The sequence below is a fragment of the Planococcus citri genome, chromosome 5 (genome assembly GCF_950023065.1).
Source record: "Planococcus citri chromosome 5, ihPlaCitr1.1, whole genome shotgun sequence".
In the NCBI taxonomy this organism is placed as follows: Eukaryota; Metazoa; Arthropoda; class Insecta; order Hemiptera; family Pseudococcidae; genus Planococcus; species Planococcus citri.
Window position 1 is genome coordinate 66403470 of NC_088681.1, and position 12420 is coordinate 66415889.

Sequence of the window (12420 nt, forward strand, 5' to 3'; positions counted from 1 at the left end):
ATACTTTGTCAGTCGGAGTTGGATCTTCGTAAGGTGTTTGATTTTCATTTAATTGTTCGTGATTTAGTTAATTAGTTCCTATTATCGGCTGGAATTGTAATAAATTCCAAGTTTCGAGTATCGCGATAATGAAAAGAGTGTGATTCTACCAGAAGAAAGTTCTGGTGGAAGGTTTTTCTTCGAGTGAGATCTGCTCCATTCGAGGTGTTTGATCTTCGTTTATTGTTTTTGTTCGCGATTTTTATTAATTAATTTACCTATCGTTATTGTTTCGATTCGTATTTCGGCTGGATTTCTGTCGAATTCCATAGTTTGCGAGTTCGCGATCGCGAAGTGAATAGTGATCGTTTCATCTGCAAGGAGAGATCTGAAATCTCATCCTCCCATCATTGTTCCATCGGATAATATTTCGGTGAGTTCTAATCTTATTACTCCACAATAGATCAAATGTATCGAATAAGTATGGATTCAGTTATATGCTCTAAAAGTTCAACATATTATCTACCTTCCTCCGGATCCGGAGTTAATTCCGGCTGAGTGATATAAATGGTGGTTCCGGCGATTCGATCCCATTCCAGCCTTACCTACTACGAAATTCAAAGTAAACTATCGAACACTATTACTAGGGTAGTCGCTATATCATTTGCTTGAAACTAAATCACTATAATTTCAGAACTTATTGTTAGGTTAATCATCAACTTGGGAATTCGTAGATCAATCACTCAATCAGTCGTTCGATGCTCAAGATACAAGATTACACTTTGGCGATAATACAAACACAAAAGATTCAATCATTGTACTCCTCTGTGCTCGAAGGTAATTTACTCAATTGCAGAATCAATGAGTCAATAATCATATTCAATTACAAAATAGAAACCAAATCATTTGAATTGGCAGAATGTAGGAATTTTCTAGCTTTCCAGTTCGATGGTGATGCATGTTTCCAGTCTGCAAATCCCTGTTTTGAAATAATGAGATGATTACATAGGTAATTGAAGGCTGATTTCTCAAATAAAATACTCAACACTTCAAAATTATGACGAACCAATTTTATTTTCAAGAGTAGGTATTATATTTTCAACGTAAACAGTATGATTACAATACAACGATGTTAATTGTAAACAAAAAAGTACAGCTAGGTAGATAATAGGTACAAAAGTTTACTGTGGAAATTTTACAAATTTATTTAAACATTTCCATTGCTCATCTATTCGATCATTTAATTCTTTAATAATTTCCAAACCTTCATAACGATCACCGAATTTTGTCAGCTTCGGTAATGATTCTCCTGCCAATGTTCTGCTCAGCTGTAGGAAAGCAGTTTTGGCAGATTCGCTCTCTGTTCCTCTACAAATCACCATCACTTTTCCAAGAGCGAAAGAACTCAGCCAGTGGATCAAAAAGCTGGCTAATTCAGGAGTAATTGAGTTCTCTGTAACATATGAAATGACGTAATCATTTGCCAGTTAAATTACTCGACCTTAGGAATAATACAATATTTTCAAATTGAAATAATCATTACTTGTCATATCATCAAAGTTGATGAAAACAGCCACCAAATGAGGACTGAACTGGTACGCTACTGGCAACACTGTTTTGAAAAATACATTCAAATAATCGCAGTTTTCCACTTTTATCTGAAATTTACACGAAAAGTAATTAATTTCCATCAAAAATTGATCGTATTTTTAGTATTTCATCGTCCCCCTCTTACCTTCTGCCAATTCAAGTCAATTTTATTTGTTTCCTTTTTGTAATCGAGTAGGTTATTGCTGATTCTAAAATTGAGTATGTTTCCTGCCACGTCATAATTTTGACCTTCGCAGTAATGTAAATCGATCACGAATACTCTGTAAAGTCGATGAATTAATTGAATTTAATGGATATTTCGATTAAGAAGTTTGACTGAAATATTCAGCTCACTTTTTAATGTTCGATTCATCGTAATATTTGCTCAGAATTTCAATGTAGGATGATAATTCCGAAGGATTTGTATTCTCGTTGTTACTTTCGATTAGAACAGAACCGGTTTGTTCGGTTTGGAGAAGATGAATTGCCTGAAAATAGAAATAGGAAATGAGATAAATAGGTATTTTCATCGTTACTTTCGATTAGAAATTCGAGAAGAACCGGTTTGTTTGGTTCAAAAGAGAGAGAATTGCCTGCCAAATGAAAAATCAACGATTAACATTGAGTAGGTAATTCTAAAAAAAGAATCCAAACCAAAATTCTCTTAAAGTTATCAAAATTTTCGATTCAATTTGAGTACTTAATTAGTTTTTGAATTAAAATTTATTTAATTTCGCGTTTGCTGAGTAGATAATGTTTCAAAATTTTCATCAATTCATTTTGACTTCATCTGAAGAATTTTATTCCATACCTACTTCGAAATTTCGTAGGTATTTATTTTCATTCACTTGGAATTTTTTGATTCGAAATTCCATATTTTGAACGTTTTTGAAATAGGTAGAAGATCGAGTTACAAAATTATGATATTTTTGCTTTTGAAAATCAATCTGTATCGTTTCTTTTATTCTACTTAATCAACGCTTTACTGTCTGAACAATTAAAAAAAAAAAAAAAAAGGAAAATGATGGCGTGTTCTTAACTTGAAACACTAAGCTGAAATTTTCGTTATTGTTTAACTTGTTACCTACGTAAAATTCTTTTTTATACCTAGTTGAAGATTATTTGATAGCTAAATTACTTTTAGAATTGATCGAGAAACAAAACAATTATTCTTCTGTTCTTGAACGTCAATTTTCGGCATTTCCTTAATTTCCCAATCAACATTCTTGGACTAAAAGAAAATAGAAACGTTATGTTGCTGAAAAATGAAACAAATGAAATAAATTTAAGCAATTTATTACTTTAATTGCATTGAAAAATAATTCGATATCACAGCTACCATCTTCTCGAACGAATTTTCCATTTTGAATCATATAATCGAGTCTTCAAAAAAAAAAAAAAAAAAATTAAAAATCAAACGAATTAATTATTATGGATTATGGTAACATTTGGGTTTATTTTTTCACCGTTAAAATGACTAGGTACATATGTAGTTTACTTACAAAACTGGGTATTCATTTCGATCAGAAATTAAAGCACATTTATGTTTTGGTGAACGTAAAATGGTACCTAGGATAGAATTTAATTAATCTTTACAAATAACAACTGAATGCAACTAATATTATTCATTTTACATTTGAAATCATACTTTCAATGAGATCATCGAGCCAGTCGTTGAAATATGTTTTTATATCTTCGGTTACAATAGGGTAACATTCCCTGGTAGGGAAAACTTCCAAAGGTTCTTCGTCGTATTCGAATTTTATGGTAGGATTATGGCAGTTCGAAGGTAGAGGAAGCTTGGAAGGTGAAAATGTATCGTATATTTGGAAACATTTCCAGTAAGGTCGATGACTATGGATCACGTTTCGAATCGTTTCTAAAAGGCTTTCAAAAAAAGGAAAAAATTATTTGATCGAATTAAAATGCTGTGGTAATAATGAGGTTTTGTAATGTGATAATTACTTGTCATCTGGTTTATTTGGTTCGCTTAAAGGATTTATATTTGGACATGGGTCTCCTAGAAGAGCTCTCAGGGTTAGAGCTGCTCCTTCAGCCAATGATTTCAAAAAATATCCTCCCTGTGAACAAATAAGAATTTTTGTTAGTTTCTTTATTTTCTTCGATGATTGATGAGGTGTATATTTTCGATATTATTATTGCTTCTTTAGTGTCAATTTCATTACTTTATGAAGAATACTTCCAAGTTTCAACGTAGATTCTTGAAGCTTTTATTACGAACTGTTTTGAGAATTGTCAGATTTTTTTTGAGTAAATTTTTTCTTCGCCCTAATGATGTCAGAAAATTGAATTTAAAAAAGAAAACATTTTTTTGAAAAAAAATAAAAATTGTATTTTTGAGTTTTCTGCTATGAATTGAACGAAGTTGAATTTTGAAAATGGAGATGTTTTTCTGACAAGTGACAATGAGTAATTCAGTGGTTTGATTTTGAGTCTGGATTTTGAAAAAGAAATCGAGAAATTGTATGTACGAGTGAGCTCTAGATTGAAATTTTGTAAATTAATATCGAAAATATTTGTAATTTCGAATTCATCGTTCGAACTAAATTTACTAACACCGGTAAATATTAACCATACATCAACTTTATTCTTTCTAGCCAGAAAACCATGAAACTATCTTTACCTCCAACACAACAGCAACTTTTCCATTAGCCAAAGCTTTCAAAGAATTCAACAAATAAGCGTAGCAAGCCGGTTCAACTTTCATCATTCCCTGAAATGGTTGCAAACAACATCGTACATTAAATTGAAATCGAACTTCGGTCCAGATCCACATCACAGACTATTCTAATACCTTCTCATCACCTAAGGCCGCATCGTAACCGCCAGATACCAACACAAGGTTCGGTTCGAACTACGAATAAATAAATACGAATTATTATACAAGTACCTCCGGACATCCGATGGCCGCGTCGTATCCGCTAGAGATGATTATTAAATCAGGATCGTACTGTAATTAATTTAAATTAGCTGGAACAGCCACAGAAAGCTATCTGTGTACTAGGTGGCTTCGTCAAGCACTTACTTCGATGGCTGCTGGTAACAGAAGCTCGTGGAATATAGCCAAGTATTCGGAATTACCGAAGCCCGTTTTGTTCAAAGGCACATTGAAGTTGTATCCGAGACCAGCTCCTTCGCCAACGTAGTCGTAATCACTTTCACGAAGATTTGGCCAGAACGTACCGTATTCGAAGCGGTGTATTGAGAAGTACAGGACCCTAGATTGGACAATTTACCAACAAAGAATCAATTCGAATCTGATGAAGTAGAAATACCTAATCGAACGAATGATGCACCTGTTATCATCGTAGAACATCTGCTGAGTAGCTTGACCATGATGCACGTCCCAATCAACGATCAAGATCTTCGATACGTTGCAATGCTTCAAAGCATAATCAGCAGCTAATGCTACATTATTATAAAAACAATATCCGCAGTAAGCCGATTTCATAGCATGATGTCCCGGAGGTCTGGAAAATATTTCAAAAATTATAAATCGTTCGAAGAGCATCTAGTTACCGAAGAGTTCATCGTTCGTGACCGAAGCTAGTTTACTAAACGATCGATTTGATTCTGTTCAGTTTACCTTACGATGGCCATTCCATTTCGTGCTTTTCCTTCGGATACCTCTTTGACCAAATCTATCACGCTACCAGCAGCCATCTTAGCTAATCTAAAAGTTTCCTAGATATGTTGAAAAAACGTACAAAAAATTACTCCAAAATGTTACGGTTTTGAGAGTACTCCGATGGCTAGAATTACTCATTTACTCCTGACTTATCGTTCACAGAACTGATCAAATGATCGTACCGGACAAATATAAACAGCGTCGAATTTCGAACTAATTTTCTCCAGTTCTTCGGCATCTTTACTCTGACATTCCTCCAGTAAAGTAATCGTTTCCGGCGAATGTTTGGTCAAGATCTCAGCGTTCGTAGCTTCTCTCGTAGGAATTCTTCGACATCGTGATACTAAACCGAGCTCTTGGCATCTACGAATATTCGTACGAATTAATGTTGAAAATCAATAGAATATTGTGTTTTGATAATGAAATATACTTGAGTACCTTTTCAAGACGTGGCTAAACCGTTCAGGACATTCTGGGTAGTTTGGATCCCATAAACAGTGATGTTTAGTCATTTCTTCGTTGAATGTTATGGCAGTTTCGGTGCTAGACATTTTGATTTTTGGTACAAATATCGTTCACTTACGAAGCAAAATACGAAGGAATAATGAAAATTATGAAATGATGACTGAATTTATGATGGATTATTCGGAATAAATGACGAAGAACTAGAGATAAAAACGTATACTTGTGAGGTTAGGTGTTGAGAGAGCTTATCAGTTGACTCGATTACATAATTCGAGCAATTTATTTAATCGAATTTAATTCGTTTTAAATCATATCAACATTGGTGCTTGGTGAATTATTTAAACGAGCGTGCATTTGAAATTATATTCTAATAACTGCTAAATTATTGAAGAAGTAAATTAATTTAAATTGAGGAAGGAAACGAAAAAAAAAAATTCAAAAACCAACGTTTCTTATCAATCAATGTTTTGAAGTGTTTGTGTCGTATGAGTTCGGGTATATTCGGGTTGCATGTGGATTTATTTACCATTGCATGGTATAGTTTACTTCTCTTAGATAAAGTGTGTTGATGGCTTGTATGTAAGCTATTGAGAAACAACCCAAAGCATACTTACCTGGCGTAAGGGTTAACCGTGATCATTAAGGCGGTTCCCTCAGAAGGAGACCTTACCATTGCACTGCGGTTTGGTTGAATTCTGCGAGTGTCCCTAATGCGGACACCTCGGACGCGTAATTTTTGATAGTCGGGGCTGCGTGCGCGCTGCCCTGGTTAATTATTAATCTTTCTGAACATTCTTGCATCGTTGGATCATGATAACATATTAAAAGTTAGTCAATTGCATTTGCAAGAAATTGTAGGTTTGCTTGCAATGAGTTTCACCTTTGCATTACTTCCTGCATGAGTATCAAATGTATCAATTGCAGTAATAATGATACAAGGGTTCAAGTAACCACATATGCAAGTGCATAATGAGCATCCCTTAATTTTAATGGCATAGATGCATTTTTATTGCATCGAACTTCGAAGAGGAAGAACAATATGTATAAGCTTACATCATACTCTCAACTAATCTCGTATTTGGAAATTCTTTATGCAATTTGAATTATAATTATATTATGCGTTGAGATATACATATTATCACTTCATCAATCAATCAAAAACATATTCTGTTTCATTTGTTTCAAAACGTGATGAAATGAGTGAGTTGGTTGTTATAATTTATGTTAATGCAAGAATTATATGAATTCGAGAATTTAGGCACAATCATGCAAGTATGAAGTATGTACAATAATTGTACATAATATTGAGCTAAAATTCATTCAAGTTGACTCTTGGACCACATTATCAAATTATGTCCCAGTGCAATTTAATTATAATTTCTCTGAGAGTAGTTCAATTATTTTGAATCCATCTCTTTGTTTTATAATTTTTTGGAGGGGGGGGGGTTAATGATTGAATTTCATCATTTTAAAACATAAATTCAGTCAATTGTCCAGTTGAATTTTTTCACTCGAATAATTCAAAATTCTACATTCATCACTTTCTAATCAAATTTTTCCATAGCTAAAAAAAAAGGAAAAAATATTTTTGCTCGATGATTTAAATTATTTTGATTTTACTTCAAAGTTTCAGAGTGCATAGTTTAATTTCATTCTTTATTTTTTTTTATTGAAATTTCCTCAAAAAGTTTGTAGCTTTCACGTTTCAGTTTTTGAATAAGGTACCTATTCCATTTGTTCACAAAATGTTTTCAATTTTATAATCGAGTATTTTCATATTTTTTTATATTATTCTGTCGTATTAAAATTACATTATAAAAATTCTAATCTCGTCTATTTCATATTTCATCCTCTGGTCTTTGATTTAGCTTCTTCATGGGCTACTCCTTGCTTGTTTAAGAAATAGCTACAGTCTATTTTTAAAATAAGATAACTTGACATTAAAATAAAAATTTGATACATTGTAGCTCTGAAAAGTGAAAAAAAATTAGTTGTGATTGTTGCATTAAACGATAGCATTGAATTGAAAAAAATTGAACTAAAAATAACGATCGTTGAACTCGTTAATACAACGAAAAGTTAAGCTCTACGATGGAGACCTTTACTCGGGTAGTTGGAATGGCATTTGGCATTTTAATTTTCAACATGAAATTTTCACTCAATTTAGGATTATTCTTGATCAATGAAAAATAATTTTTCTTGATAGGTAATTACCTACCGAATTAAATAAATGAATTTATTATTGACTGTAAAAATTAGTCAAAAAAAGTCAATGAAAATGTGCTTTTCAGCATTTACGAACGTAGTAAGCTTTCTAACCGAATATGTAACTGAACTATTCACGTTCTTCGTGATATCAAATATAATGAACTTTTCTGTATTCTTTGATTGAATTTTTTGCTCAAAATTGAGTTTGCTTCATAAGTAGGTAATTATTTTAAAATATTATTCAGTAATTCTGTATTAATTTTCATTTTCATTTACTTTTTCGAAATTTATTTTAAGCATTTTTTCCTATTATTATTATTTTTTATTACTCACGGAAGTCACGGATACAGTTGAAGGATACATAGAATTCTCAAGGACATCACATTCTTCTTTTTTACTTGAAAAATTATAATTTCTTGGAAATTTTCAACTGATGCATTATATTTTTTGTCCTTGAATTTTTTAAAACAGGTTTTCTTAATTCCAAGATCAACTTTGAAACATTGTTTTCTGAAAGATTCTGAATAATTTCAATGTGTTTGAATTGAAACGAACTCTGGGTCTGGGGAATCACCTACCTACTCGTTTTTTTTTTCTATAATTTACTTGAATTTCGTTCAGATTTCATGATGTCTTGTGACGTCAGTTTTGCATTTATCTAGACACATAAACTGCAGAAGAAATGAAGACTTGAGTTTGGCACATATTTTGAATTCAAATTTATGAATTTTCTTTCTTATTGAAAATCAGTGTTTTAAACAACAAAAAAAAATTGAGAAATAACAAAAAGTGTGATTTTCTTGGCTTCAAATGAAACCCTTTTTTGGTAGAGGAGAAAGAGGGGGTTAAAATCTGTTTAAAATAGTTTTAAACACTTTTAAAACTTGTTTCATAAGAAAAACCTGCATTTTTTTGTCTTCACAAATTGTTTTTTGTTTTGATGTTTTAAATAGAAAAATTTTTGAGCATCATAGTGGTTCAAAATAAAATGAAAGTACTTACCTAGTTCAATTTATTGAATTTTGAGAAACTGTTTCTTTTTTCTTCTTTGTTAAAAAGCATTTTTTTTTTTTTTTTGAAAATTGAAGTACCACAAAAAAATGTTCAAACTTTTTCTGGTTTGAAACACAAGTTGAATTATAGGCAGGGTTTTTTTTTGTGAGGGAGTGCACCAAAGACAAGTTCGAAAATATCGAAAAATTTTCATAAAAATCAAACAAATGAACAAATTTTTAATAAAATGAAAAAATGAATAAATTTGATAACTTTTTCAAAAAATTGTGAATTATTAGAATAGTAAAAAGCGAAACCCAAGTTAGTACCTCAGTAATGAGTGTCTACTGGCAAGAGAATAGCAAGAAACCAAGAAAAAAGCGAAAAATTGACATGAGTGGCAAGAAATCAAAAAAATAGTACATATAGAAATTCCTTCGAAAAACAAGAAAATTTCCAAAGAATCGAAAAAATCACTGAAAAATTGAAGTTATTATCCCTACAATTTTGAAAAGTGTTGAGATCAGAAAAATCGAATCCTTTCATTAAAATTGATGTTGTTCTACATTTCAAAAATTGAGTAGGAAAATTACAAAAATACTCGTAATACCGAAACTCAGTTTGAAAAATGCGAATTTTTCATTTTTTCTGAACAGAACCACTAACTTTTCAAAGTTTTTGATACTATTATGCTCTGGTGAAAATGTAAAATAAAAACATACTTACAGAATGGTAGTTTTTTTCGTTTTTTGGACCAATTTCTCGCTTCGCTCGAGCAGTAATTTTACCTTCGTTTCGATCAAATAATAAATCATTAAGAAGGGGTTTCAAAAATAATTTGGTGTGGGTACTTCGATTTTTTTTCTCAGAAATTCATATAATGTACAGTGGCGCGGGGGGGGGGTATGAAAATTCGGGACTTGCAACTTCAATTTAGCGTCCCCCTCTGAAAAGAAATACAAAAAAAGGCCTGATAGGTAAGACTTATTTTTTTATTGAAAATTTGAAACCAGTTAAAACTCGATTTTTTTTCTGTGTTTATTGTGAGTAATTTCTTCAGAGAACTAGAAATTCATTGAAAATAATTAGATTTTTATTGAAAGTTGACAAGTTGGAAAAAAAATTAATGCTCATCATTCAGTTATCTTTGATATTTCAACAAAAAGTCGTTTAAAATTTTGTGATAATCATTTTTTTGAGGAAGATGAAATTTGAACCACGAATCTTGATTGTTTATGTAAATTCTTCAAGTTTTCGACATTCTTTTAAATATCAAAATAAATACTTTTGCTTATAATTTAGCTAAATGGAATAGTTTTTTCAAAAAAATATATATTTATTGAATTTACTCTTGTTTTTGTGTTGTTTTAACGTTTTTTCATTTTTTTTTCGTGTTTATTAATATTATTTAAATTCAATTTATCAGCTTTTGAAGTGTTTTTTATGTTTTTTTTTTCATTTTTTTGCTTAAACATTTTTTTATTTTTTTTTCGTGTTCGTTAATATTATTTAAAGTTAATTTATCAGCTTTGTCAGTTTTTTTTTTCGTTTTTCCTCATTTTTTTGTCTTTTTTTTTGTTTCAACGTTTTTTTAATAAAAGACATTCAAATTAAAATAATTTATTGAATCGAAACATTTTTAAAAATTCCTGTATTTCATCATCACATCGTTGAAATACTCACAATCAGATATGTAACTGCTTAGCTACCTTAGAAAGTCTCATTTTTCTAGCTCTTCTATATGAATTCCAGCATCTCTTCTTGTCTCATAAAAAAAATACATATCCTGAAAAAAATCAAATTAATCTCCGCTCTTTTATTTTAATAATTGAGTTTTCATAATCATACCAGTTTTATTGAATTTGAATTATGATTTTTAATGGGAAAACTGAAACAAAACAGAATAAATAGGTTCGTTGATGTTTCTGTTTATTTTCAAGTAAGTACTTTCTTTTCAAGAACAAAGTCTAATCATAGAGCATTAATAATTCAATAAAATAACTTTCTTGAACTCCTATTACTTATGCATAAAAAAATAGCGTACTCCAATCGAGCTATCGAAACAGAAATTTTATTTAGAGTAGAAAAGGTCGCGTTTCAGTAAGTTATTTAGGTTAGTAAAACTGATACTAAAAAATTCTACTCTCAGCACGTATTACTATTACCTACTGACGAAAATACTTATTCATCGAATAATAATTAATAATAGTAATATAGTAATAGTAATATAATGTATTCAGCTGACGAAAGCTGAAAATAGTTAGCGTGGTTCAAGTTACACCAACGTCAGCGACAGGGATATGGAACAATGACCGTTGCGAACAGCTGATTGGCGCGCGCCAGCTGATGTTGGAACGGTATAGTTTACTACTCGTAGGTAAAGTACGTAGTAATTTTTATATAGTGTAGAAGAACTGTAGGGAAAGCATACTTACTTGGCGCGAGGGTTAACCGTGATCATTAAGGCGGTTCCTTCAGGAGGAGGTTGGCTCATTGCACTACGAGTCAGCTGAACCCTGTGAGTGTCCCAAATGCGGGCATCTCGGGCGCGTAATTTTTGTTAGTCGGGACTGCGTTCGCGCCGTCCCGGTAATTCATACCTCTCATTACATTTACATTTTACAAAGTATCAACTTTCTATGAAAGTGAATATTACGTAGAATAGATCGTTTCGAAGTTCAAGGTCTATACTCTATAATCAGGTGTTACTTCGACACAGAAATTCAATTGCTGCAAAATTGAATTTATTGTTGAAGGAGGAGGGAGAAGCACTGGGCATGGGTTTTCCCAAAATAATTTCACGATATAGGTATGGTATAATTTGATGGAATATTTTCATTCGATGTGATTAATTTCAATATAGTTCTTGAAACCTGAATCAAAATTGGTAACGTAGTAAAATTTTTGAATGGAAAAAATATTGTCTTCGTTTCATTGAGAATGAGGGGGTGGGGGGGGGGGGTCAGAACTAGTGCAGATGAACGTTTCCTGAAGTAAGAAACTAGTGAGTGGGAAATGATTGCTTCAGGACAAATCCAGTCCAAAAAATAGATACTTACAAGTAACGTGCTAAGTACAAAAATTAATTAACAAATTTTGTATTTGATGAAAAAATAAAATAAAATAAAATGATTTCATCATATTTTGATATGATAATTTGAGAGTGTGGGTAATATTTTCCAGAACTACCTACCTGTTTTTCTTAAATTTGTAGTACTAACAAAGGGAAGCTTTTGAAGTGTCCGCCTCCGATTTGAACGGGATCGCGATTTTTGGAAAGAGCATAGTCTAAAACCCCCAAATTCAAATTTTCAGCTGCTCAAGTTCATTTTTCGATTTTTGGCGAATTTTTGAAAATCCAAAATTGACTATTTTGATGATTTATGCTTTTTTTTTAAAAGTACGTACTTGATCAGGGAAAATCTTCAACATAAATCCTAAAACTGATATTTACCCCCCCCCAATCCAAATTTCGCCATTTCCAGCCATTCTTCCATCAATGAAGTCAGAACAATGATTCCGAACGAAAAAATCCA

General features: G+C 31.6%; 1 protein-coding gene and 2 non-coding genes across 4 annotated transcripts; 2 read left to right on the top strand and 1 right to left on the bottom strand.

Annotated features, from left to right (window-relative positions):
• Positions 1-1027: 1027 nt before the first annotated feature.
• Positions 1028-6131, bottom strand: LOC135848755 (polyamine deacetylase HDAC10-like). Of its 2 annotated transcripts, none has more exons than XM_065368740.1 (16): positions 5657-6131; positions 5401-5581; positions 5177-5274; positions 4887-5060; positions 4616-4808; positions 4385-4444; positions 4214-4303; positions 3535-3650; positions 3218-3456; positions 3072-3138; positions 2871-2952; positions 2708-2800; positions 1924-2057; positions 1715-1850; positions 1523-1637; positions 1028-1432 (listed from the first exon to the last, which is right to left on the bottom strand). In XM_065368740.1, the coding sequence occupies exons 1-16, from the start codon at positions 5767-5769 to the stop codon at positions 1161-1163; spliced, it is 2163 nt and encodes a 720-aa protein (XP_065224812.1). In that variant the 5' UTR covers positions 5770-6131; the 3' UTR covers positions 1028-1160. The 2 variants fall into 2 exon arrangements, with proteins under 2 accessions (XP_065224812.1, XP_065224811.1); XM_065368739.1 differs by lacking the exon at positions 4385-4444 and adding an exon at positions 4481-4540.
• A 158-nt stretch (positions 6132-6289) lies between these two features.
• LOC135849559 (U1 spliceosomal RNA) lies at positions 6290-6452 on the top strand. Its single transcript, XR_010559575.1, has one exon. It is a non-coding gene; the product is annotated as a U1 spliceosomal RNA (small nuclear RNA).
• Positions 6453-11311: 4859 nt separating this feature from the next.
• On the top strand, positions 11312-11475 carry LOC135849562 (U1 spliceosomal RNA). The gene has a single exon (XR_010559577.1). It is a non-coding gene; the product is annotated as a U1 spliceosomal RNA (small nuclear RNA).
• The last annotated feature ends 945 nt before the right edge of the window (positions 11476-12420 follow it).

Excerpts from the sequence above, each read along its gene's own strand:
- LOC135848755 (XM_065368740.1), bottom strand. The coding sequence starts at position 5,769 with ATGTCTAGCACCGAAACTGCCATAACATTCAACGAAGAAATGACTAAA. Across the intron at positions 3,139-3,217 it reads GCTCGATGATCTCATTGAAA|GTACCATTTTACGTTCACCA; the intron begins GTATGATTTCAA and ends ATTCTATCCTAG. Across the intron at positions 1,638-1,714 it reads TTGACTTGAATTGGCAGAAG|ATAAAAGTGGAAAACTGCGA; the intron begins GTAAGAGGGGGA and ends TGTAAATTTCAG.